The sequence below is a fragment of the Dryas octopetala genome, chromosome 6, assembly GCF_963921425.1.
Source record: "Dryas octopetala chromosome 6, drDryOcto1.1, whole genome shotgun sequence".
Classification (NCBI taxonomy): Eukaryota; Viridiplantae; Streptophyta; class Magnoliopsida; order Rosales; family Rosaceae; genus Dryas; species Dryas octopetala.
The window spans coordinates 5,269,530-5,296,643 of record NC_141371.1 but is presented as its reverse complement, the minus strand read 5'-3'; the positions used below and the strand labels follow the sequence as shown (position 1 = coordinate 5,296,643).

The following is a 27,114-nucleotide window of genomic DNA, read 5'->3' as shown; positions in this document are numbered from 1 at the left end:
AGTATAGAGAAATAAAGAAAAATTTAGAGATTGAAGATGTATTCGTATCGTATGTAATGGGTTATAGAATTTTATGTGAAAGAAATACCAAGGAATAAAAAGGGAATATGAGCCTTAGTGACACGTGGACCAGACCATATTCCAGTATGAAGACAAATTACGAGCAGAGACGTGAAGGTGGGGTGGGTGGTTGGTTGCTCAGTGGCTCAGTGCCACATCCATAATGTTCGGTGCCTCATCCATAATGTTCAGTGCCAACAACGTCTGCATATAAGTCAAGAATTTTCCACTCATTTGTTTTTAGTTTCACACAAACTGTGCCTTCCAGGAATAGCGGCAGCAGCAATGCCTAAACTCGGTGCTCTTCTCAACCACTTCTTCTATGGCTTCGTAACCCCACATTGCTTTCTTTTCAGTGACCCCACATGACATGAAGAAGCTTCGTCCTGTTCGTGAAGTACTTGGCACTCTTTCAGTCTCTTTTTAAGTAAATCTGATCCGGTTGACTTGACTTTCTCACTACTTCACTATTTTCTGTGGATAAAAGGTTGTGTGAACTGAAGACAGTGAAGCACTTCTTAAAGGTAACCTTTTTTGTTGTTTTAATTTTGAGTGAAGCAAGGAATGAATTGAAAGATGTATGTACTTCTCACTTCTCAGGACAAGGCTAAGGAGATGTTTTCTCTTCACCATGGCTGTGTACAGTGGTCATCTGCAACCATACGATTCACACTTTTCCTGTTGTTGTTACTAGAGAATGTTAGAGGGTCTTTATCAGCTTCCAACTATTTGATTGGCCTTGGAAGCTATGACATAACAGGCCCTGCTGCTGATGTTAATATGATGGGGTATGCAAATGCCGAGCAGATTGCATCTGGGATTCACTTCAGGCTAAGAGCTCGTACATTTATTGTGGCAGAACGTCAGGGGAGCCGCGTAGTATTTGTGAACCTTGATGCCTGCATGGCCTCCCAAATTGTCACAATCAAAGTACTTGAGAGATTAAAAGTGAGGTAGATAACCCTCACTGTGTTCTGTTTTCCCACTCTATATTCTGAATGATAATATAATTACATACCCAGATGAAGTTTAAGGTTAATTGGACTGATGTTTTTTGAGATTTACTAGATTGCTCCTTAAGTTCATGTTATATCTTTTTTTGAAAGGTATGGGGACCTTTATACAGAGAAGAATGTTGCTATTAGTGGGATTCACACTCATGCTGGGCCTGGGGGCTATCTCCAATATGTTGTATATATTGTGACATCTCTTGGATTTGTACCCCAGTCATTTAATGTTATTGTTGATGGCATCGAGAAAAGCATAATCCAAGCTCATGAAAATCTTCGTCCAGGGTCAGCTTTTGTGAATACAGGTAAGGAATCTGTCCCATAGTTTTGTTTATCTATCCTTATTTTTTTTTGGCCAGGGTTTGCCCATCCTTGAAAGACCATTTGTTATAAGCTATAACTCAATCTTGGCTTGATCTTCTCACGATGTCAAGCAGAACTTTGGAATACATATCTAACCCTTTTTAAATTAATAGATGGATACTGATAGTGGGATTGTAGTGCCACTTTTTAGATATTTCCCCCTGGTATTCTGAGAGTGGCTTCCTCTTTGTGCATTCATTAATGGCAAAAAGAGAGAGAGTCTAGCTTCCCTAATCGATGCTATTTTCAATCTTTTGTCGTCATTTGACAGGAGAGCTCTTAGATGCTGGTGTTAACCGTAGTCCAAGTGCTTATCTCAACAATCCTGCAGAAGAGCGGAGAAAATATAAGTACAATGTTGATAAAGAAATGACTCTCTTAAAATTTGAAGATGACGAGTGGGGCGCTATAGGTAGCTTTAACTGGTTTGCAACTCATGGAACTTCTATGAGTCGTACAAACTCTTTGATAAGTGGGGATAACAAAGGAGCTGCAGCGCGATTCATGGAGGACTTGTTTGAACAGAATGGTGCTCTGAGAGGTTTTGATGATCTGTTTTCCAATAGATCAGGTACTGACAGAGTCCCCAGAAGAGTCTCAAACCTAGTTCCTAACTATAATGGAAATGGTAAGTGCACTTTTCTTTCCTAGAACAGAAGCACCGGCACCCATATAACATTTAGTCCATATGGAACAGGCAATGAGTTGATGGAACTTGCCGCCTCCTTTCAGTCTTCTCAAGGACGGACTGTGACAAGGCTCTCAAGTTCTGCAAGACGAGTCAGGAATGTCTCAAGGAAAGGTCAAAGGCCTCCATTTGTATCTGCATTCTGTCAATCAAATTGTGGTGATGTAAGCCCAAATGTTCTTGGTGCATTTTGTACAGACACTGGGCTTCCATGTGATTTCAATCACAGTACCTGCAATGGTAAAAATGAATTGTGCTATGGCCGGGGACCAGGGTACATAGTTCCACAACCTCTGTAGGATTCATATTATGGTCAAATATACAATACCTATGTGGTTTTGAACTGTATCTTCTTCATTTGGCAGTTATCCTGATGAATTTGAGAATACTCGCATAATTGGAGAAAGGCAATTAAGAAAAGCTGTGCAACTGTTTGACAAAGCAACTGAGAAACTGAAAGGGAAGGTTGCATACCAACATGCATACATAGATTTTTCCAGCCTTAAGGTCTCACTTCCTAAAGCTGGAGGGGCTAATGAGGTGGTGAAAACATGCCCCGCTGCTATGGGCTTTGCTTTTGCTGCAGGAACCACTGATGGGCCTGGAGCTTTTGATTTCAAGCAGGGAGATGATGAGGTAAGAAATTTCTGGAGCATGTTTGACCCCTTGTTTATATAAAGCTCTTGATTGGTTAAACAATTCAATTTTTTGATGATCCTTTTCTTGTGTGTTTCTCTAGGGGAATGCCTTCTGGCGAGTGGTGAGAGATGTGCTGAAAACACCGGATCAGGAACAGGTCAATTGCCAGAAACCAAAGCCTATTCTGCTTGATACTGGGGAGATGAAGGATCCATATGACTGGGCAGTAAGTGTGTAGTTTGGCTTTCACTTGATATGTCAAATTTCAAAATAGCCTGTCAGTACATTTGGTTTGTGGACAAGCAAAGGACATGTCGGGATGCTCCATGGGACAGCCCAAGGAGGCCTGTATGTTCTTTATTTCTAACTAAAAATATTACAGAAACAGTGAACCACAGTGTAAATTTCCATATCTTCAAATTTTTCTTTAAATTTTTGATGTGGTACTGATGGACATATATTTAACTACTTCTGCAGCCCTCAATACTACCAGTTCAAATTTTGCGAATCGGACAACTTGTCATTCTCTGTGTACCTGGAGGTAAAAGCAAACCTATAGTATCCCGTTTACCCCCTTCACATTGCTATTACCCTATGTAGTGAATTTTCAAAGAATATCCACATGTTCACAGCAGGATTTACTTGAAAGAATTTGCGTACTATCTCTTTCTGTTGGTGGACTTCATCTTATTCTCAGCACGTCAGGATGTATTTCTAATTACATTGATTGTTTTCAGAATTTACAACCATGGCTGGAAGGCGTCTCTGTGATGCTGTTAAAATGGTCCTTACTTCTGGAGTTAGGAAAGAATTTGACAGTAATGTCCATATAGTCATTGCAGGTCTAACAAATACATATTCACAGTATGTTACCACCTTTGAGGAGTACCAGGTTCAGAGATATGAGGTTCTTGTAACTCATCCCTCAACTTCCATTATCTTTTTCTTGACAATCTTTCATAGCAGATTTTTCATTTCCCTTTTGATTCTGTTTCACTTTTCAGGGAGCCTCCACTCTTTACGGACCACACACACTCGAAGCGTACATTCAAGAGTTCAAGAAACTAGCAGCTGCTCTCATCAACAGCCAAACTGTCGAGCCAGGCCCGCCACCCCCAGATCTCCTAGACAAGCAAATCAGCTTACTAGCACCTGTTGTTCTGGACATGACTCCTCCTGGTGTTAAATTTGGGGATGTCAAAACCGATGTCTCTCCAAATTCAACCTTCAAGAGGGGTGGGATGGTTGCAGTTACATTCTGGTCTGCTTGTCCAAGGAATGACCTCCTGACTGAAGGCACATTTGCACTGGTTGAGATTCTGCAGGACCAGAAGACATGGGTTCCAGCCTATGATGATGATGATTTTTGCTTAAGGTTTAAGTGGTCAAGGCCTGCAAAGCTTAGCCCTCAGAGCTTTGCAACTATAGAATGGAGGATCCCAGAAGCTGCAGTTTCAGGTGTTTACAGGATAAGCCATTTTGGTGCTTCAAAGGCACTTTTTGGGTCCATTGACCATTTCACAGGTTCTTCTAGTGCTTTTGTAGTGGCATAGGGAGCTGAACATGCTGCACGTACACATGGAAGCCATGTTTTATATTATATTATAAGGGGAGCGCCATTCGCACTCTCTACAAGGCTTATTTGTACTGCTGCACTACTGCGAGGACAGCACCCTGTTTATAATTTCCGATTCATTTAACGAAAAGAATTGCATGGCTACTATTTTACATTTCTCATAAGCAAAGCTCAGAAATTACCCTCAAGAATGTACTGATATGCAGTAAAAGAACAAATATAGTAAATTATCTTGAACTTTGTTGTAATTCTCTATTAGGAGAATCAATCACAACCATAGATATATTTGCGCTTCAGTCTATTTCACATTTGGCTGGAAAATCCATTCAAATAGCTGGCAGTAAAAAGCTTTACGTTTTAACACAATTTGGGAACACCTATTAATGCAAGTCTCAGGTGTGCATTAGCCAAATATAGCAATAGTTGCAGAAACTGGTGAACAGCGCCAAATTTGTAAGAACCCATTTACCCAACACGAACCACCAAATGAAGCAAAAGTCCAAATCCAAAACCAGACCAAAGGCGTTGTCTTTAATGAATCAAAACTCAGAGGCCGGCAATCCACTTCCTTATTTCCGTCATCAATTACTAAGCATTCTCTGATTCTTTCACTGTCTACGCGTGGAACGGTGTCGTATTCAGTCCAATTGCACCATTTCAACATTTCAAAGCCGACAACTACATGATTGGCACGCCCAACACAACTGAAAAAACTTGTTCCATCGGTCGTCGACAACAACAACAACAACAACCGTCCGATGAAGAAACGCACGACAGGGATTGGCTCATGCGGGTCCCACTAACTAACCACGCAACCGGCATGACCCCATTTACCGTTTGCAACACCTCCTCTGTTCCAAAGCTCGCGCCTTGAAGCCTTCAACGGCCTTGACCGCTTCACAATTGAATTCCCTCTGTTGCTCCGAAAAGCCCGAACCCATGTCCGAGCCGACCCGATGGAGCACGATCGGAACGGTGGTCTCGTGGTACGGGTCCAACATCGGCGTGCTCCTGCTGAACAAGTACTTGCTGACCAACTACGGGTTCAAGTACCCGATCTTCCTGACCCTCTGCCACATGACCGCGTGTAGTTTTCTGAGCTACGTGGCCATAGCGGTGATGAAGGTAGTTCCTCTGCAGAGCATTCGGTCCAAGACGCAGCTGGCGAAGATATCCGGGCTCAGTGTCGTTTTCTGCTTCTCGGTGGTTTGTGGGAACGTGTCGTTGAAGTACCTCCCCATGTCGTTTACCCAGGCCGTGGGAGCCACCACTCCCTTCTTTACCGCCGTTTTGGCGTTTTTGGTCATCAAGAAGAGGGAGGCTTGGCTCACTTATTCCGCCCTCATACCTGTTGTTGCAGGGGTCGTCATTGCTAGTCGGGTAATCAATTTTTTTTCCTCCCTTCTTTCTCATAATTTCATCAAAATTTTACATATATTCGTCAGTCTCCAAAATTATGAGAAGTTTTAAAAACTAGCTTTTTTTCTTATTAGAGACTTTTAACTATTTAAAAAAAAATTAAAAATTTAACCATTGAAAAGTGCAATTCAATAGGGTGTGAGCAATTCTTAATGGGGTCTCAAGCAATACTCTAAATTTTTTAAATGGAACAAATTTTGTCTAGTTTTCTAAATTTCTTGAAAATTATTTACTTGACAATAATCTAGTATGTTGTATTGTCGATCCACATGTTATGAATTTAACTTAACATATTTAAAGTCGGTCTAACATATTACGTTGTTAGATAATATCAATATTATTCCAAAGGAACATATTAACTAGAAATTAGCTTATCACATAGGATGAGAATGTGGCTTTGCTTATTGTGTGTGAACATTGTATTAGATTTATGGATATGTTGTGAGACTATCTATATATGTATATTACTATATTCAATTCTTGGTGAATGCCCTGTTGTTAGTTATCTTTTTGTACCCATATATAATTGGTGAAAATGCTACGAAACAGGGTGAACCAAGCTTCCATCTTTTTGGGTTTATTATGTGTGTTACTGCAACAGCTGCGAGGGCATTCAAGTCGGTGCTTCAGGAAATTCTGCTTTCCTCTGATGGGTACCAATTTTTATATTTTTTTTTCTTCTGTTTTGCCATCACAATTTTTTTAAAACTAGAATAAACTGAATTCCATATTTTCTTCTTAGGGAAAAGCTCAACTCCATGAACTTGCTGTTGTACATGGCACCAATAGCTGTGACGTGCTTACTTCCTGCAACGCTGTTGATGGAGAAAAATGTGGTGGAGATGACAATAGCTCTTGCCAGAAAAGACATCAATCTTATTTGGTACCTGCTCTTCAATTCTTCTCTGGCCTATTTTGTGAACTTGACCAATTTCTTGGTCACCAAATACACAAGCGCTTTGACCCTCCAGGTAATAATAATAATAATAGCAATAATAATCCACATTTCACAACCTTAATAAGATGCATCAATCTGAGATTTGAGTTTGTGTTTTAATTAACAGGTTTTGGGGAATGCAAAAGGGGCTGTCGCTGTGGTTGTGTCAATTCTGATATTTAAAAATCCAGTGTCATTCATGGGGATGGTGGGCTATGCACTCACTGTCATTGGAGTTGTGTTGTACAGTGAAGCCAAGAAGAGGTATAGTTGATCGATCAATTGAAAACCATTGATTTGGGATTGGGAAGCAAAATACAAAGGCCACAATGCTCTTTGTTGTGCCCTCCTAACTTTCACTACTGTTTGGGAAAAGACAACCCCATAGATGTCCAACAACAGCAAAATACCAACGTTATACAAAGCCACTCGTTTTGGGGGAGTGTTTGCTTCTCTTTCGGAGTAGAGTTGGCTAGTGCAAACTGCAAAATGTAGTCAATCAATATTGTATTACTTCATATATATCGATGAGTTAAATATAACAATGAACAAGTGATATAATTCATGGAACTATGGAAGTAATAAAATGAAACTAGAAAAATAAAACAAAACAAAACTCGGTGTAAATCTTGCACCACAAATTACCCACTTGGGTTTGCCCTTTCGATATGGGCTGGGGGAGAATCAAACAATAAGCAGCCCATATATCTAACAGAAGTCCATAATTGGGTGGGTGGGTTGTGAGTTGGTTGAGCTTGGAGATATACTTTAACAAACTATTTTTGGAGTTGGGCCAGGCTTTTGCTCAGCCTGCCCTCTTAGTTGTTTTGTCACTGAAAGCAAGAAAAAAAACATACGGACAATAAGAATGAAGATCTAGCATGTCTGCTTGGGTAAAATCAAGTTGGCATGTTTGCTTCCTCTAAGCCTTTTTTTTCTTTTCTCGAATTTTATAAATTCTAAACAAGCAGTCATCCTCATGTTTGGTGGTAATTGAAGAAAGAGGAGGTAGCTAGCACAGTAGCACGTACCCGAATATCTATAATTAATAACTCCATAATTTTTTTTTAGTAAATACTACACTTACCAAATTTTTATACCATAATTTTATACCATCTTACATGGCATTCATATATTGGACACTAAAAATTAAAAAATAAAACCTAAAAAAGAAAAAAGAAATACCCTTCCAGTAAAGTAATGATACATCAGATGGGATACAAATGTGGGACAACTAGCATTATTAAATTTTTTTAATTTTTCTTTTCAAATGACATGATTCTAAAAAATACGTAATATTCAAACTCTTCAAATTAGAGATTATAAATGTATTTTATAATTCTTTTCTCTTCAGTCCAAGCTTCTTGACGAATCTCGAATTTTCTCCTTGTACGAGTTGGTCTTTAAAATTTTATGAACTACATGACTATTTTAATTTAATAAAATTGAATTTTAGGCTAAAATTATTGTGTATTTTTAAGTACAACTCTTATAAATGCATATAGAGTAGGGCTATTTATTTATTTATTTTTTATAAAAAAACAAAAAAGAGGGGATGACTGATGATGCTCTATGACTGTATTTGGCATCAGCATCGAATATGATATTAAAAAGTGGCTTATTGAATTAGCAAAACGTAACCCATACATCAGACAAAAGGAAAGGTCCCATTCATTTCATGTGGCACAACTCCAAAGATAGATGAAAAGATTTGCTGCTGAAAACAGTGCACTGTTATGCAAGTATGCAACTACTTCTTGTTGGAACTTTCAATCCTTCAATCCTTCAATAGTTCAATCCTTTTTTATTTTTATTTTATTTTTCTGCTTTTTTAATTTTAATCTTTCCAGGGTGCTTGGAGCCTTCATCAGCATCCAACTGACCACTGCCTCTCACAGAAGTGTGGTCCATTTGGACTCCCATCATATTCTTATCTTATGCCTTTCAGTTCACTTTTTTAAAGTTTACCATATTAACAGCATTAATTTTTAATGGATAGTCCAGTCCACTTTCCTATTTGTAGAGTGCATAAAAAGTAGTTAAAATATTCATGTGATAATTTATCCCACATGGTCACTAATTAGTATCATCCTATATTTTCTTTTTTGGCCTCTAATTAAGTAATTAGTATCATCCTTATTTTGCAGTAAACAAATTCATTCATATATGTCAATCTGGTTAAATAATTTATTACTTTAATTGTCCCAATTTAATTAGCCCACTTTAATTGGCCTTTTCTAAATCATTATCCGATTCAGATAGCCAACTTTACGTACTCTGTACTTTAGTTTGTTTAAATCACAACATGCTAATAAACATTTAAGGCGAGCTTTCAGAGAGTAATTTTTTTTTTTCAGTACACTGTACACCTTCAGAGAGTAATTTTCACGTCAGGAACTCTTAACAACCCAAAGGGTTTAATTAATTACCAAAAGAATTTCCTCCTACATTCATGCATTTGGCATTTCGTCTCGCCTAATTAAAATATGCCACATCACCAACATTTAAAGGTGTGTTATAAAATTATTTGGACCATTTCAATTATTTATTTTGTGTATTATTATTATTTTAAAAGACATGAGACTCACTTTTATTAAAAAAATTATACACAAAATAGTGGTCAATATACACACCGCATTGTATGTATTTAGATTTAGGCCTCGTTTGAGATTGCGGTGGAGGTCCCAAAAGCTGCTATGGATGACAATTTTCAATCACCTACAGCAGTTTTGGTGTTTGGTAAAAAAAATAAAAAACTGTTTCTCCACAATTCTCAACTCCCCACAGCAAAAACAGAAAGCAGGTTTCTAGGTGCTTTTGAAAGTTGCAGTGACTCACAGCAACAATGAATATTTTATTTTACCCATAATACCCTTATTGATTTCTATAATTTTTATTTGTTTATTTTAAATTAAAAAATATGTCAATTGTTAGTTATATTTTATATTGTGATGATTAATTATGATATTTTATTTAACGATTAAAATTATAATGTACCTAAAAAAATAATAGGCATACTTATTTAATAATGTTATTCTTAGAAAAATTAATGCTAATAACAATTTGTAGTCAAAAATTTCAAAAACAAGTAAAAAAACATTTTATTTTTACCAAACAAATAAGTGAAATGCACTTTCAACATCATGTTCATTTTAGTAATTATACACAGTCACAACATTTTTATATTAACATTTACCAAATACTTTGATACTGTTTTTTGCACTCACACCATTTTTGAAACAGTAATGCTACACTTACCACATTTTTATACCATAATTTCATACCACCTTATGTGGCAACTTACATGGCATTCATGCATTGGACACTAAAAAATAAAAATAAAAACAAAAATCCAAAAATAAAAATAAAAATTTTGTCTAGTAAAATAATGACACGTAAGATAGTATAAAAATATGGTATAAGAATGTGGTAAATATAGCATTATTGTTTTTGAAAATATAGTTTACCAAACACTCAACTACTTTACTTTACAGCTGACTTTACTTCACAGCTATTTTTTTTCACAACAATACCAAGTCTCTCAAAATCTATATGCGGGGAGATGTTTGCGTCGGCATGCTAGCATTTTCGCACAAAATAACATAAGATTATGAGTTGAGAATATCCAAATAATTTTATTTATGGAAAAATTACCTTTACACCCTTGGTTTCCAATGACCTTGACACGTGGCATACATTAATTGGCGGGAAAACCGGCGAGTGCAGTAAAATTCCAAGTGAGCATTTGCAGAGATTCCAAAAGTGAAATGGTGGGAAAAGCAGGAAAATAAATGAGGGATGACACAGAAGAGGAAAGACAGACGAGACGAGAGAGCTCAAAAAGGCAAAACCAAATTGCAAAACCGTCCGGTTGAGGATTCGAATTCTCATCAAACCCATTTGGGCAATTGGGCCTCCGCTCTCTTCCTTTCTTTTTTTCATGTATTAAAACCCTAATAATCATCATATTCTTCTTCTTCTCCACTCGCCTCGTGTTTTGGTTTGCTCAGCTCAGCAGCCATGGTGGCCGATAGCAAGTCCAAATCCGACATTTCATTCGCCGGAACTTTCGCCAGTAGCGCTTTTTCTGCTTGTTTCGCAGAGGTAATCAGTCAATCTAACACTGATCACACTTTTTCTGTTTTATGGGAAAAATGGGTCCTTTTAAATTTTGTTGTTTGGATCTTCTGCACGCTTTTTGGTTTCAAAGTCAACCAAGATTGTGCTATATGAATAATGAAGAAGAAGAAGCTATTTTGCTTAATGATGCTTTGAGAAATGACATTTTTGCTATGTGGGTTAATGTTTTTTTTTAATTGTGAGACTCAATATCGCCATTGATTCTTAATTTAGCTTGTTTTAATCAAACAATCCTATATACACGCACATCTCCACACCCACAATTCAGTATATGCGGACAATTGATTGTGCTATGTTCCTTCTGGTTGCTTAGAAGCGTTTATAAAGTTTAAAGTGGTTTTGATTAACTTTGATGCAGATTTGTACTATTCCTTTGGACACTGCTAAAGTTAGGCTTCAGCTCCAAAAGAAAGCTGTTGCCGGTGATGGAGTGGCCTTGCCTAAATACAGGGGTATGTTGGGCACAGTTGCTACCATAGCCAGGGAAGAAGGTCTATCGGCACTTTGGAAAGGAATTGTACCCGGATTACATCGTCAATGCCTTTATGGAGGCTTGAGAATTGGGTTGTATGATCCTGTACGTCCTGAGTTTTTTTTGTTTTTTTTCCTTTTTTACGCAAATTTATTGGCTCTTTTTTATTTTTTTTCTTTTTGTATGTAATATATTTGCTTTCTGTTATTTAACACTAGTATATAAATTCTGTGCTTGACAGATTAAGACCTTCTATGTGGGCGGCAATGACTTTGTTGGAGATGTTCCTTTAACAAAGAAAATACTTGCTGCATTAACTACTGGTAAGCATGGTTGTGGGTGCTTGTGGATTTACATTTTATTTCTGCTAGTTTAGGGAAAGAATAAATGAAGTTTGGAGCTATATCTGCATTATTGTCTCTGGTACCAGTGGGGTTTTATCTTATATTTGGCTGGAAGAAAATACTTCTGCTGTTTCTTTTGCTGTTTGATTTATTATAAGTGGGTACTTGTTTCTTGAAATAGGTGCTCTAGCAATCACAGTGGCAAATCCAACTGATCTTGTGAAAGTTAGACTGCAAGCTGAAGGAAAATTACCACCTGGTGCACTAAGGCGCTATTCTGGATCACTGAATGCTTATTCTACCATTGTGAGACAGGTTGTGCATCTATCCTGGAAAGTTTTAAAAAAGGAAAAAAAAAAAAGAGAGATGGGAGGGACTTCCAATTCTGTTTCTCTGACTTTTTATACGTGTCTGTTCCAAAAAATTAGGAGGGAGTTGGGGCTCTCTGGACTGGGATTGGACCCAACATTGCACGTAATTCCATCATTAATGCTGCTGAGCTAGCCAGTTATGATCAAGTGAAGGAGGTAAACTCATCACTAATCATTGTCTTTCCTCTTTTTAAGTAGAACTCTTGTCTCTATTTTTGATGTGTACATTTCAATGCAGTCGCTTTTGAAAATTCCTGGGTTCTCAGATAATGTTGTCACTCATCTTCTTTCCGGTATGGGGGCAGGTTTCTTTGCTGTCTGTATTGGCTCGCCAGTTGATGTGGTAATTTATCTACATTCACATTTGAAATCTTTCTGTTTGGTCTCTAATAGTTTTCCTGGTTTCTAGTGTATACTATGTTTGCTTACATGCTCTGGGAGCAGGAGAATTACTGATCTTACTAACTTAGGATAACACCAGTGGCACATGTGTATTAGCAGAAAACACCCCTCATTTGTTAATGCTGATGGGAGAATGCACTTGGTTAACACTTTTACCATTTTTTTGATGTTGTCATCCTCTACTTTTATATGATATGAAACTCTTGTTCAAGCTCTTATCAATAAAGTTGTAAACTAGCTTGTTTCTGTAAGGTAAAGATCATTTACTATTGTTTGGATGGTCAATTTAGGTCCCACTTCAGTGAAGTATGGAGTATGATATGGTTGCCTGTTTTCATGCTCTAGTTAATTGCATTTATTCTATTTGCATTGTACAATGTCGGATTTAATTTCTTTTTTCTATTTTCTTCATCTTTTCTCAGGTTAAGTCAAGAATGATGGGAGATTCTGCTTACAAAAGCACGCTTGATTGTTTCGTCAAAACTTTGAAGAATGATGTATGAATGATTTCTTCCAACACCTTTTAGCATATTCGTAACTTCCCGCCATAATATTGCTTTACTAAGTTAAGAAGTTATCACAATCAAATATTTATGTATTCTTATGGGTGAGATGTGGAATTGAAAGCTTTTCAACATTCTAATTGTTGATTCAATCAAGTTATGCAGTTGATAATGTAGATTCCATGTGAAATTATCTATAGCCATCAGCATTAGTGTATCTGCACTTTGTATCTATGTGAAGACTGAGTAGGGTCCTAGCTTAAATTTAATTGTATCATTATAGGACAAACCGTTTTGTTAATGGAAGGGACTCATTAAAAGATGATGGTTATTTACAGATTCAATGTTTTGCAGGGACCTTTGGCCTTTTACAAGGGCTTCATTCCAAATTTTGGACGGCTAGGATCTTGGAACGTGATCATGTTTCTAACCCTTGAGCAGGTACAAGTTGCAACACCTTCCCTTTTCTAATCTTCCTCCTTTCATCTCATTTGGTCTGTGCACTGGTTTCCTACTTCCATGTCAATAGCAGTAGCAATTGCCACATAGATGTTGCATTTATGTGATGGAATCAGGAAACCTATCATTCCCTGTAGTTGAGTCCTGTATTGGGATGTAGTTTTATAGCCAGTAAATGAAATATTTATAAAACTTATTTGTGGAGCTGTTTCATCTTCATTTTAAAAATCTTGACTTGTTTTCATCGTTAGATTGCTTTCTCGTCTTTCATATTAGCCTGAATTGCTTTCTCATTCTTTTTGTTCTCCTGGCAGGTTAAGAAGGTTGTCAGAAATATAGAGTCATCATGAGTTTAAGGAGAAGCCAATCCAACAATGTGGATTTTGCATGGGATAGCATCTACAACAAACAATAGTTGTTTTAGAGAATAATAAGGCCCTTGACATACATTTTTCTCGCATTTTTTTGCTAACTGAGGAAAAGAGTCCTCCCAAGGAAAACTGTTTATTGGAAACTCAGAAGTTTAAAAATAATCATCATTCGTTTTCTGGATTAACATATCTTTCCTTTGTCATCAAATTGATGAATGAATTGTGATTATTATTTATTGGTGGCCTAGCAGTCGTCACCAATGAACTTATTGACCATGGCAATTACGTTTATGGGCTTCAGCTGCTTATGACAGATATGGATTGGAATTTGGAACTATGCAAACAAATAAGTTGGGATTTTTTTGGTTTGGTTTAGGTTTCCTCAAAGAAAACGACGGTAAAAGGTGCATGATATGTATTTTCATAAATATAATGAAATTAATTTTTTTTTTTCCTCCAACACAGCCTTCCTTATTCATGTTCTTGTTCAGTTGTTCTTACTTCTTTGACATGGTCTCCGATTCTTATAGATCGAGTCTAAAGATTATAAGATTTGGTAACAAGTAATTTTTGCTTAGGGCTTTTGTCTTTTAAGATTATATTTATATCCCGACTTTTTAGTTATATCATACAAAAATGTACAAAAAACACTAGTACTTATATTAGAAAATTAGGATTAAATAACAACTCTCAATAATTTTTTGGTATAGTATGAAGACCATATAATATTTCAATTGAACTACCAAATTTAAATGTAGTTTTTTAGATTATGTCACAAATATGTTGGGTCATTTGATTTGAGCCTTTTCCATTTGACATTTTTATCCTTTAGCCCACATATAATGAGTGTTAGTTAAAATTTATAAAATTTTGACAAAATTGCACTTGAGACTTTTATATTATCTTGAAAATTTGCTAATGTAGTCTCAACTTCACATTTAGTTGTGACTGAATCATAGTCACATCTAAATTGTGAGACAGTCACAGTTAAGTTGTGACTTAATCGAATTTTTTTTAGAGAAATTATACTACAATATAGTATAAATAGAGGTCAAAACAATACTTTTACTCAAAATAATATATAGTATAGTGGTGTTAGTTGTCTCTTTCAATTTACCAAGACAGTCACAGTTAAGTTGTGACTGGATTGATTTTTTTTTTTTAATACAATATAATATAAATTAATGTAATATTTGTGATGTAATATTATTTTTATTTTTTTATTGTAGTGGCATGTGATGTAATATTTGTAAATTCTAATACCTTTTACTTTATTAATTTGTTTGACTTTTCAACTAATACTTAATCTAAAATGTTATTTAATTTTAGTAACTAAACTAAAAAGTTATTAAAATTTAGTAGTTAAAATCAATGGACCTTACATATATATATGAGTTAGCCTAATGTTTAATTCAAATAAGGTTATTATAAAAAAATTATAAAAGAAAAAAAAATTCTTTAAGGCTATGTGCCTATTTTTTTCATCCAGACGTTACATGAAGGTATTACTCATCTTTTGAAGGCGGGAGATTCGTCATTCTTAAAATTTTATAAGGTCCATTAACTTTAGGTACTAAATTATAATGTTTTTTCATTTCAACTACTAAAACATTTATGTCATTTCAGTTTAGGTACTAAATTTCAGTTTAGGTACAAACTTTAAAAAACATAGTTATATCGAACTGTGACTGTCTAACAGTCATAACTTTTTTATTGATTTATTGTTTTTTCAATATTTGCAAGGCTTAAACTTTAATATTTAGTCTTTGGGTTATATGATTTCATCCCCCAAACCTAAATCAAAAGTATGAAACCCTAAAAATTTTGATTTTTTATAAATTTTAAATAGTTGTAATAGTCACAATTGTGACTGTTCGACAATTACAACTGTAACTGTTCGAGAGTCACAACTGTATAACAAACTGATTTGTGACCTAATCCAAAATGTTTTACTCTAGGTTAGTACCTAAACTAAAAAAAATTAGTGTCTTGCTACTTTATTAAAAAACTATTGATATTTGATATTTAATCCTAATTTTCTAAATTTTATATTCTTCAAAGTTTAAAAAAATAACAAATAAAATTAGAAAGTATGGAACCCTTTTCGGTGCGAAAATTTCACAGTAAAATTTTGGGTTCAGTAGCCCAATAGCTCACCCAAGTCCCCAAGCCCAGCCCAGTGACCAGTCCTCCTGCCCTTCTACTTCTTCTTCGTCTTCTAATTCATCTTCTTCTTTTGGCTTCTGAAGTCCGAAGCCAAATCCACCGAAACACTACCACCCACTAACCCACCGAAACAAGCCCCTTTATTCTTCGATTCTTATTCAATCTTCTCCCATCCCCCACTCACCCTTCTTCTTCTTCTTCGGCTCATTTTCTCCCAATTTGGCGCAGGTATTGACTGAATTCCACCCTCTTTTTTTGTTTTTTGTTCTTTATTTTTTAGGGTTTAATATCTAATTCGTTTCCATTTCTATCGGAGTGTTAGGGCTTGTGGAGGTGATAACTGATAACCACATCTTTGAGACTTGAGATGCTCGAGGTTTGCAATCGCCGTCGAGGTTGAACGAAGACTTTCGGGTAAGTAGATTTGCTTCTGACGATCACCTAAACAAATTTTTGGAATTTGAGGTTTATAGAATTCATTGGGCACATTTGGCATTTGAACTGGGACAATGCCAATGTCTAACCCAATAATTGCATCCAAACGTGGATTCCATGGGGAACCAAACAGAGCTTTGAATTTTTAGGTTTACTTGTTTATCTATTTTTCTTAGGGGTGGGCATTTACTACCGAAATACCGAAACCGAACCCGTACCATACCGTACCGTGTCAATGTTATACCGAAAAATAATACCGATTATATACTGTACCGATACCGTACCGTACCGAGTCTAAATCGGTATGGTATAGGTATGAAACTTTCAATACCGTGAAATACCGTACCGTACCGATATATTTTTAATTTAATTATTTAATATATATTTCATTATCATGCTTTCTATACTTGGGTCTGAGTTCAGTTTTACTCTTCCTTTTGTCATTGTTGTAGTTTCTTTGGCATTGATATATATATATATATAGAATGGTGTGTGATTTATGATCAGTTGCTTTCTTTTCTAATTCTGTGTTTACACTGGTTGATGATGAATTGGGTTAGAATTATATATGTGCTTAATTAGTCGTTTGATGGTTAATTAAGGATCAATACCATCGGTCATAGTTCACAACAGAAATGAAAGGAACGTACAAGTTGGGTTTTGTTTTATCTTTTGGTTGGGAAAAAGTATTTCTTTTTGGTTGTTAAATATTGGTTTTTTGACAAAAAAAAAAGGTTTAAAATGTTGGTATATACCGAAATCATACCGAACCATACCGAATTCATAGAACACTGGTATGGTATGGTACTAGTTTTTAAAATGTCCATACCGTACCGAATAAAAATTTCGATATGGTATCGGTATGGGGCTCATACCGTACCATACCGTACCGTGCCTACCCCTAATTTTTTCTACATGACACAGAATCTCAGAAGAATATATGAAATTGGAACAAGTCTATTTTTTTTGCTCCTGAACCTTTTATATTAGGTTATCATAGTTGTAAATTTGTTGGGTCATCCTCATTTTGTTCGATGATCTTTTGCCTGTGTGATTTCTGGGTTTAGTTATCTATCTCTTGTCTGACTTCAGTCTTTTGGCCTTATCGTGTCTGGATACATTTCTTTTAAATAATCCGCCATTAGAACTTATTGTTTTCAATTCATCTACAGGAGGAGAAGAAATTTTATCTCATAATTGCATACTTCAGTTAGAAAATATAAGCCTACTTTATTAGGTCGCAAGACATCCAAGGAAGAGAGTAACAGTAGGGTGAAAGATGCTTCAGATCCGGCTTAAGAGTGTTGCACCCACAGAGGGTGCTGCAGGGGTAAAACCCTTGCCAGCGGAGACTGTGACAGTTGCATGCCCTGACCACCTTGTCCTTGCTGATCTTTCTGTGGCAAAGGGCATTGGTGCAGCAACCACTACTACTCTAATCAAGACCGTAGGTCGCAGGTCCCGTCGCCAGCTCGGTGAACGGGTCCACTTTTGTGTTCGCTGTGACTTCCCAATTGCTATCTATGGACGCCTGGTATGAACCAACTAAATATGTCTTTCCACCTTTGCTGGTTGCTTTTAAATTTATTTTCGTTCAAAGTTTTCCTTTCTTGTGAATAGTTTTCTCATCTGGTCTTGGTGTTATTTGCATAATTTGGTCTTTGGTCCTTTAGATGCTCTGGAAATGAATGCTAGAAGTTAAGTCTTCAATTGCATGATATGGATCTGTTGTATATTAACTAGCTTGTGCTCTTGCAGAGCCCTTGTGAGCATGCCTTTTGTCTGGAGTGTGCTCGGAGTGATTCAATCTGCTATCTGTAAGATTTCTGAACTTTACATAGTCAGACTAGAGCATCAATCTTTTATCTGCAAACTTGTTCCTATTCTTTCTCCCAGTATAGGAGTGCAAGGATTTTCTTGGGCTTGTAGTATTGTATGGTAGACTTTTGTCATAATCTCCAACAGTCCTTAGACTTTTGCATGTTTACTGAAATTATTTATATATCATTTGAGGCTTGCTACTTGCAGCTCAGATTACTTCAGTGTCTAATTTGATGAAATATTCTTTTGAGAGTTAACAATTTACAGAGGAGTTGAAAGAGATCCATGGTTACTAGACCAACTCGAATAGTATCAAAGTACAATATATCTAAGAAATAATGAAAGACCAGTATATAAACTACTGCAAAATAATTGCTTCAAAACAATGTGAATGCATTTCAAATGTAGAGATTCTTTCCAATTCTTGTTGGTGAGATTATATATGTTGTTACAGGATGACTTCACATCCAATTATAATAGCACCATGCCAATAATTTGGTCTGAAATTGTTGGTAATGATTAATGATGTGATTGTATTGTCTTGATAAAGAAATATTAGAAATAATTGATGAATGATTTGAACATCTAATTGTCATGATTTATGTTACAGTTGTGACGAGCGCATCCAGAAGATTCAGACGATCAAAATGATGGAGGGGATCTTCATTTGTGCAGCCCCTCACTGTCTCAAATCTTTTCTGAAGAGGAGTGAATTTGAATCTCATATCCACGAGAGCCATGCGTACCTTCTTCAACCAAATGCGGTAAAAATGGATGGAAATGAATCAGAAGCTCGGAGTTCCAAACAGTATACAGTATCTGAGTCCACTGCTCGTGCTCCACCAAGGCCAGTCTTTTCTCCTGGTTCAAATTCCCAACTCCATGACCATGACGACAAAGCACGTCTTCAACAGCCTAGAGAACAATCACTTCCAAGGCCAGTCATGCAGCCCAACCCAGCCCAAGCTTTTGGGCAAGTTCAGAATAACCCAGTAGAACTCCAACCAAACAGCAATCGACCCCCGGGCTTTGACAGGCCTGGTCCCCAAAACCTCTTCCATCAACAAAGTTTTGATTCATCAGGTGCTCCGATGCAGGAATCTAGCCAGTTTTCAGATAAGCAGCAAGGAATTTTATCCGAGACTCCCTTTTCTGAGTATCCGCCCATGCATTCCATTCAGCCTCCCAATTATGCAATTCCGATGAATTCCAATCCAGTTAGGATGCCCTCCCTTCCATTTGGCTATCCTTTCCCAGTTGATGGATCTCAACCATTTTATAGTGCTCCCTATGAGATTGCACGACAGGATTCAGCACCAGACGTAGGAACAGAACAGGGGTCATTATTGGGTTTCCCCCCAGGTTCAGCTGGGAGCATGAATTTTACGGCTAGTTATCAACAGTCTTGGAATGCTGGACAGGCTGGTGTGCCTTTTGAGTCTGCACCAGGAGGTCAAGGAACTGCAGATGGTTTCTCTAACTCTTCAGATTCTCAAGGAAAAGCTGCATTTTATCAAGGAGAATATGGACGGAATCCAGGTGGTATGCCTTTCAATCCTCTGCATATGACTAACAAAGCAATGGAGCCAGTGCAGGGTGGTAATTCAATGGATCCAAGGGATGGCAAAGGTATATTAGCACCACAGCCCATGCCACTTCCTCCACCTCCTCCACCCCCACCTCACATGTCACAGCTCAAACGTAAATTCTATCATGGTGATACAGGTCGAGATGGACAGGGCTAGGGATGGCAACTTCGAGAACCATGATAACTACGGTGGTGGCCAATTTTAGAAAAGATTTGTTATTTCTAATTTTCCCTCTTATTTTTCCTCCCTGAAACTCATTGCTGTCATTATTTGTTTATGTGGCTCAGGTTTTACTTAATATGTGTTAGCAAATTGTCAATGTCACTAGTGATCAGCATGATATCTGTGCTTGTATTTTTGCAAATGGGTGGAATTGATATTAAAAAGTTCATTAAAACGTAAGTGTGAATAGAAATCCCTGGCAATTATCATGGTTATGGTTTCTCAAATTGATAAAGGGTGCGTGTTTTGAAGCCCATGGGGAACAAGGAGAAACAGTATAGCAAAGATTAACAAGATGTTTCAACATTGCTTTTTCCGAAGGGTACATACAGTTCTTTTCTGGGTTTCTTTTTTTCTTTTGTTCAATGAAATTTTGTAAAACAACTTCTATGAACATCTTTATGCTAGTGCATATTGCTTTCTTGATAGTATGGACGAGTCAAAATTTAAATGATGTATGGAAGAACCAACTCGTATGGTATAGCCGTTATCTGTATTAGATTACAAAACTCAAGACACTTTTGACAGGACATTTCTGCAATATTTATCAGATAATATCTCCTTGTAATTTACTTACTCAAACCTACATTGTCTTGCGTGGCACAAAAATTAATAATTGGGGAAAAAGCAAAAAAAAAAAAAAAAAAAAAAAAAAAAAAAGAAAGAAGGAAAGGAATAAAGGATAAACAGAGAGGAAAATATCATTTTGAAAGTAAACAAAATAAGAAAAAAATCAGCCACACCCCACGACCTTAGCACTCACATGGCCTTAACCCCAATAGGAAAAAAAAGAGTAAAGTTTTAAATTAAATTAAGAGAGAGAAAGAGAAAGAAATCAACTTAGTTTTTTCTTCTCCAGAACCCAGTTCTGAAATTTGTTCACATGTTCTTCATCTAGTTTGACATACAATTGCAGCAATTTCCTGTACCCCATCATGACATACTTGTCCACATAATCTTCAAACCTCTCATAGAGGGCTGGAATTGTTAGAACAATGACAAGGCCTGCCACAAAGGAAAACAAAAGAATCAACTCAAATTTCAGCATTTGAAACTGGTGATGTCTTTAATCCACTTTGAGAAATTAAACTTAACCCAATAAAAATGAAACTTACTGGTGTAGCCCAAAGTAAGGAAATCAGTCAAGCCACCAACAAAATAAATCAGCAAGAGGAATGCAGCTACTTTGAAGAACAATCTTGAGTCCTTACCCAGGGAAATATTTCGGGAAATCAAGAGAAAAGCATTTACACGAATGCGGATGATAGCTGCCACTTCATTTACCATTTCTTCTGATAACTGCAATTCAGGCAGGGGTGGAGCTGGTCTGTTCACAAGGAAGGAAGGTACAACTGAGTCATAAGTTTCTAACAAATCGACAAAAAGGAAATACGTATTTGATTATGCATGTTGACATAACATGTCCTAATCATTCTAAGATCTAAGAAAAGGTTCCGATAAAATCAGTAAGAGATGAAACATCTTTGGCTGAGTAGCAACTAGCAAGATGAGGAGAAAATGATGCACCAAGTTTAAAAGTTTTAGCAGTGTGTGCACTGAATCAGAAGATTGCAGATGATCAAGAATAGTCACCTTCTGGATTGTCCAGAGCTCAAAAGTGTATTCTCCAATCATCCTAGCCATGCATTCAAAATTTGACATTATTTAGAACAACAAACAAATTTAAGAGAGTTCATCAAGAGTGTCTAATAATGAAAGCTTTGCATTTGTAGCTTTGTAAGTTATTTTGGATGAAGAACGAAAGTTTGCACAAACTGAACAAATAACAACCAAATCAATCGTAGAACAGTTATTACTAAAAATGGAGTCATCATGAAAAATCCAGGAAAAAAAGCTTAAAATCACGACTGTCATAAGTTCAAAGAGGCACCAATAGCATCTAGTTAGCCAAGAAGGCAAGGAGCACAATTTTCTTTTACCGGTTAAGAATGGCTGCAGATTTAGCCCAGAGAAAGAAAATGACCATCAGGAGGAGAAGAACACTAGAGACGAGAGAGAACAGAGTATAACCAGACTTCTCAAACACCACCCAAGCAGCTAGAGTTACTACCAGTATCCATATAGTCAGATTTTTCTGCCTCCACAGAATCACATCTGCAACTGTACAAACAGAAAAGCATGGATTATCAGACCCATAAATCCTAAATCGAAATTTGTCATTGGATCAAAGACCAAGTTTTTCATATTCTTCTTAGATGTATGCATCCTTATTACATACAGTGCAACACCAATGCGAAATTAATCCTACATTTATCAAATTTATATTGAACTCTGAAGCATGTTTTTGGAGGTGAACTGAAATAGAGGAGTCCAGTATTGGATGACAATTTGAATAAACCTTCGAAACTTTAAGAACTGAAAGAACAGAACCCATGATCAAAAAGTGGGAGAGATTCATACAAAGTGATGAACATGACTCACCAAAACCTCCTCCGAGGATCTCATGAATGGTTCTTTGCCTGCAAAACATTCGTTCCGATGAACCCATTGGATACAAAACCGAAAAATCCAACCTGGAATCCAATTCAGATCTCTAGGACCCAAAAACGAGGTGGCTTTGGGATGATCTTCAGTAAAAGAGAAACAATGGGTTCTCTTGGCCCTTTTATTCAACTCTTCTCATTCTTCTGTGTCCCATTTATATAAAAATGTATATAAATGGAATTATGGATGACTGTTGAAAGGTGCGGTTGGTGGTCACAGACTCAGCTTCCAGCCTAAAAGCTAAAAAGCGTCATGGCTTCTCATGGCTTTTTCTTGCTTTTATTTCCTTCTTTTATTTTCTTACAAAATGTACAAAGAACGTATATAGTTTTTTACTATATTTTCCTTGAATTCTTTTTTTCTGGCCAAAAGGCCCAAAATACACAAAATTTTCCTTGAATTCTATGACACAAACAATTATTACTTACAAGTTACATATAATTACAGAGAGACTAAGGAAAGAAAGAAATTCCTTGGTTGAATGAGTAAGCTGACCACTGTACTGCTGCTCCGGTTTGCTGCTTTTCTTACCTTACCAGTACCTCCGTGTCTCCTTCCTCACTCTTCAGTGAGTACAACATTTAAGGGTATTACTGTCATTTACTGAAGGTTGCCTTCGCTTTCAAGCTCATCCAGAGGATCTTTCGAGGGTATTATCGTCCCCACAACTTCGTTGGTCGGCACTTGCGGGGCCATGTTGGTCGGCACTAGCGGTAAATAACTAAATACTTATTCCTTCAAACACCTCATAAAGTCAGAATAAGTATGCATATCAAATTTATTTATTTAAATATTAAATATTTGATAAACTTTGAAATGTCGTTGAATTTCATTTAATATTTTTTTTAAAAGAAGATTTTTAGGTGTTTTTCTGCCAGTGTTTTTTTAGATGTTTAGAATTACATATTTAACATATACAATATTTTATTTCTCAGCTCATTCAAAATATCATTCCAGGAAGTGCAAACTTGGAGTAGGAATGAAATGATGGAACATAGGTAGTAGTACTTTAATTCTTATGATTACACAGCAATGAAGAAAGAACCAATTCATGAACCCCCAACACTATGAGCCCATAAGAACCATTACCAGAGGTCAAAAACTGTAAATATCCAATAAAAAAGCTGGGAGGTTATTTCTTCCAAGTTTTTACAATTTTAAATTTCGGAGTTCACAAAGTATGATGGAGATGTATATGCTGCAAAGTACAATGACCATGCGCCAAGGATATAAGTCAACTATCTAACCTGACATGGATCATTGTCCTCAACCAGGAAACATAAAATCTTAAAAAGAATGTACTTTTCTTTTCTCAAGCAATTTTCTCTTTGCTTTCATTCTGAGTGTCTGAACTTTCGCTCTGAGGGTTGCCAGCTCCAACATTGGCCATGGCCGAGGAAGAATCCATAAGACTGGCAGCTATTGCAGTCTTCAAGTCCTCATCTTCCATTTCTGAAAGCAATACCGCTTCCTCAGTTGATAGAAATTGATCTGATGGTTGTTGAGCCCCATTCGTTCTCTGAGGTGGAGCATTATTTGTGGAGTTGCAGGATTTAGTTATCCTCTCAGCATCTTCAGGTGAAAGCCACTGCCCGTAACCATTCGAAGCTTCAGAGGATGATATGGGGCACTCTTTTGGGAAGTTTCCTCTCACCAGGAAAATGCTCCAACCAGAGCCTTTTAGTGTGTCCAAATAGGCTGAAAGGTAAAACTTTGAGAGGTGCAGTGGGGCTGCATACAGACTGTCAAAATTATACCACTCTCCATTCACTTTCCTGATACAGAACCAATGATCATGCAAATGACAGATAAATGCATTTTCCAGCTCAGGATCAATCTGGGCAGGCTCTGCAACTGGAGAATCAAGGGGGATGACCTGCAGATCCCAAACTTCTAAAGCCTTTTGTAGAACCTGCAAATGAAAACTTCAATGGTTTGTCAAATCATGGAAATTCTGGCATCTCTTGTGGAGCAATAGTCTTGCGGGAAAAATAATGAAAGTGCAAATCTAGTATTACAAATTCAATTAAAATGAAAAATAACCAACCATAAATGTTTCTTTGTAATCCACTTCCCGACTTATTTGGTTCCCACCTCCCCTTTTTTAAAATCCATCAGCAAACCACATAATTATAAGTCCAACCAAACATGGATTTCACATGAAGGGAAAACATAATGCTATGCAACTAAATTTTTTTCTTAATTTTGTTATCATTGTTTTGCAAATGAGGTCTCATTGACAATAAAAGTCAAAATCCTGTTCATATATAAGGAAAATCAGAAGAGGAATCTAGTTCAAGATAAATAACTTGCAAACAAGTCCAGATAAAAGAACCTTAATTTCTAATAGCTCATTTTTCCTTTTCCATCATAACATCCAAAATACTTTTCCTTCCTCAATTTGCTAGAAAAAAAAAAAAAAAAAAAACCAAAATAGGCCCATAAGTCCGGTGGGATAAACTCAATCTGCTCAGGTTGGTGAAAGTTGCACTCCCCATGGGTGTATCAAAACTCGTTAAAGTATAATCATCAAGTCCAAATGATCAAGTGGTCTACAAGCTTGCATTGATGAATAACCTGATGTGCAATGCACTTGCGTGAAAACTAGAAAAATACCCCTCGAGGAAGAACACATTTTCTACCAGAAATTCATGACTGGGAGACACAGGGGTAAAACCTAATTTTGTTTATTACCAAGCCCAAGGTAAGTATTTTGTCTTCTATGAGGTAAATCATAGTGTAGGTTACTCTCAAATTTTTTTTAAAAATAAAATTATAGGCCTGAAAAAAACGTGCAATAACTTAAAATCAAGAATTGTCAGTCTACGCTTTACAAGTTTCACTTACCAAAGCATCACAATGATATCATCATCATTATCATTAATACACATTAGACAACTATGCCCCAGAACTCTTTTATCACTAATTCAAAACATAATAATCAATTATCAAGTTCGTTGCTCTACTATCAGCTCTATTGAAACAAGCATGTGACGTTGATCAGCATTTGGTTCAAGGCATACTTGCCACCACAAACCACTCCAAGAACAAACCCAATTTAACATGGCTTTATATAGTATTAAATTCCAGAAACCCTTCTCAAAAGGCACTCAAAGAATAAAGGGAGCAAACTACTCCTCCTTATAATAATCTAAAGATTTCAGAAGGACCTAATCTATTTTTCTAAAAGCCAAATTGCAGGGCTTTTCACACAGTTTAATGATGGAAACTAATAATACAAATCCCATGAGGAGAAATAATAAGGAAAACCAAATGAAGAACATTATTTTTCTGTAAAAGCGAACAGACACTCAGTAGAATCAAAATGTTAGACAAACAAAGTTTTGTTCTTCCTCCAGTTAACTCAAAGTTAAAATTCAAAAACCCATTTACTTGGTGTAATAAAAAATTTCATATCACTGATTCATACGATAAATCACAACTGATCCTGTAAAAGGATTACTAGTTATACAATAAACCAGTAAAATTAAGCAGGTTTGCGTAAAAGGAAAAAGTCTATGCAATAGTTACAGGGAAGCCAATAGTGAAAGCAATAACCTTGAAGGCAATGCGAGAGTTCCAAACAGAAAAATCCAAACTTTTCTTATAGACAGAGAAATGAATTGGAATTGGAATTGAGATTGAAATGGGAACCTGAATACTGAAATCGCCGTCCAAGGAGACGTTGTGGGACTCCTCGGCGAGGAAATCGCCGGCGGCGTGGGAGCCACCCTCGACGAGCATCATCTGGCGCTCCTTGCGATCGAGATCGGAGGCCAGCGCCGCCAAATCGAATTCGGAGAAGAACGGCCCCTGTAACACCGTATTGACGCAGTGCACCGCGCACAGCTTCGACTCTTGTACCTCGTGGTACAACATCCCTCCATTGCTCGCTCCTTCCATTATCAATCTCTCTCTCTATATCTCTTTCAGAGAAAAAGGCAAACCCTAGATTCTGTCTCTGTGTGTATGTGTGTGTCTCTGCGTCGGTAACTTGGTATCGGTATATTTGGTAGGGGGGTGAAGAATTGAATTGAAGATGAGCCTACGAGGATTGATGCCTAAACGAGAAGCAATGAATGAATGAAAGATATATTGGCTCTTTTTTTTCTTTTCTTATTTCTTGTTATGGAATTTTTTCGTTTTTTTATCTGTCTTGTATAAAAAATAAAATTAAAATAAAAACACTTTTATATCTAATTATCTCTGTGTCTGTGAATGTGATTTGCTTTTGCTGAGACGGAGACGTTATAAGTCACCACGTACAAGGAATGAAGGAACTGTAAGACACGTGTAAAGACGCGCCAAGACAAGGTTCGTTCTTTTCTCACCCTGCTGTTTGTGTTTAGGGTTTTATTGTTTGGTCGGTTCTCATAAAGGAAAAAAACATACCAAATATATGAATGTTCACATCAACAAAGATCCAGTTAACTGTAAACAACGAACATTTTTTTTCTTTTTCTTTTTTCTCTTTTTTTTTTTAAAATGCCTAGATATAGGTTTTACACTTTGACCAATCAATCAAAGTAGTAATTAATAGCATTATATATTGGCCAGCTATCCTAAAAACGAAATGAAAATGAGCATCTTGCTTGCTGAATATTTGGAAGGGAGTTACTGAA

General features: G+C 36.6%; 6 protein-coding genes across 6 annotated transcripts; 4 read left to right on the top strand and 2 right to left on the bottom strand.

Moving 5' to 3' along the window:
• The first annotated feature begins 590 nt into the window (after nucleotides 1-590).
• On the top strand, nucleotides 591-4,483 carry LOC147281505 (Neutral/alkaline non-lysosomal ceramidase). Its single transcript, XM_086248275.1, has 9 exons — nucleotides 591-1,013; nucleotides 1,167-1,375; nucleotides 1,705-2,061; nucleotides 2,131-2,395; nucleotides 2,487-2,757; nucleotides 2,861-2,986; nucleotides 3,238-3,301; nucleotides 3,498-3,667; nucleotides 3,765-4,483. Exons 1-9 carry the CDS (start codon nucleotides 637-639, stop codon nucleotides 4,311-4,313), a joined length of 2,388 nt encoding a protein of 795 aa, XP_086104401.1. The 5' UTR covers nucleotides 591-636; the 3' UTR covers nucleotides 4,314-4,483.
• Nucleotides 4,484-4,620: 137 nt separating this feature from the next.
• On the top strand, nucleotides 4,621-7,252 carry LOC147281504 (putative sugar phosphate/phosphate translocator At3g11320). Its single transcript, XM_086248277.1, has 4 exons — nucleotides 4,621-5,716; nucleotides 6,305-6,408; nucleotides 6,498-6,726; nucleotides 6,820-7,252. Exons 1-4 carry the CDS (start codon nucleotides 5,276-5,278, stop codon nucleotides 6,964-6,966), a joined length of 921 nt encoding a protein of 306 aa, XP_086104403.1. The 5' UTR covers nucleotides 4,621-5,275; the 3' UTR covers nucleotides 6,967-7,252.
• A 3,218-nt stretch (nucleotides 7,253-10,470) lies between these two features.
• PUMP1 (plant uncoupling mitochondrial protein 1) lies at nucleotides 10,471-13,935 on the top strand. The gene is made up of 9 exons (XM_086248276.1): nucleotides 10,471-10,796; nucleotides 11,191-11,409; nucleotides 11,546-11,627; nucleotides 11,830-11,963; nucleotides 12,077-12,175; nucleotides 12,258-12,362; nucleotides 12,844-12,918; nucleotides 13,279-13,365; nucleotides 13,698-13,935. The coding sequence occupies exons 1-9, from the start codon at nucleotides 10,713-10,715 to the stop codon at nucleotides 13,731-13,733; spliced, it is 921 nt and encodes a 306-aa protein (XP_086104402.1). The 5' UTR covers nucleotides 10,471-10,712; the 3' UTR covers nucleotides 13,734-13,935.
• A 2,070-nt stretch (nucleotides 13,936-16,005) lies between these two features.
• On the top strand, nucleotides 16,006-20,502 carry LOC147281502 (RING/U-box superfamily protein). The gene is made up of 5 exons (XM_086247422.1): nucleotides 16,006-16,148; nucleotides 16,243-16,334; nucleotides 17,528-17,889; nucleotides 18,114-18,172; nucleotides 18,787-20,502. Exons 3-5 carry the CDS (start codon nucleotides 17,635-17,637, stop codon nucleotides 19,919-19,921), a joined length of 1,449 nt encoding a protein of 482 aa, XP_086103548.1. The 5' UTR covers nucleotides 16,006-16,148; nucleotides 16,243-16,334; nucleotides 17,528-17,634; the 3' UTR covers nucleotides 19,922-20,502.
• Nucleotides 20,503-20,659: 157 nt separating this feature from the next.
• On the bottom strand, nucleotides 20,660-22,754 carry LOC147281501 (Reticulon family protein). Its single transcript, XM_086249028.1, has 4 exons — nucleotides 22,430-22,754; nucleotides 21,928-22,108; nucleotides 21,103-21,314; nucleotides 20,660-20,992 (listed from the first exon to the last, which is right to left on the bottom strand). The coding sequence occupies exons 1-4, from the start codon at nucleotides 22,494-22,496 to the stop codon at nucleotides 20,823-20,825; spliced, it is 630 nt and encodes a 209-aa protein (XP_086105154.1). The 5' UTR covers nucleotides 22,497-22,754; the 3' UTR covers nucleotides 20,660-20,822.
• An 831-nt stretch (nucleotides 22,755-23,585) lies between these two features.
• Nucleotides 23,586-26,607, bottom strand: LOC147281500 (Josephin family protein). Its single transcript, XM_086247478.1, has 2 exons — nucleotides 26,147-26,607; nucleotides 23,586-24,404 (listed from the first exon to the last, which is right to left on the bottom strand). Exons 1-2 carry the CDS (start codon nucleotides 26,393-26,395, stop codon nucleotides 23,805-23,807), a joined length of 849 nt encoding a protein of 282 aa, XP_086103604.1. The 5' UTR covers nucleotides 26,396-26,607; the 3' UTR covers nucleotides 23,586-23,804.
• Between the last annotated feature and the right edge of the window lie 507 nt (nucleotides 26,608-27,114).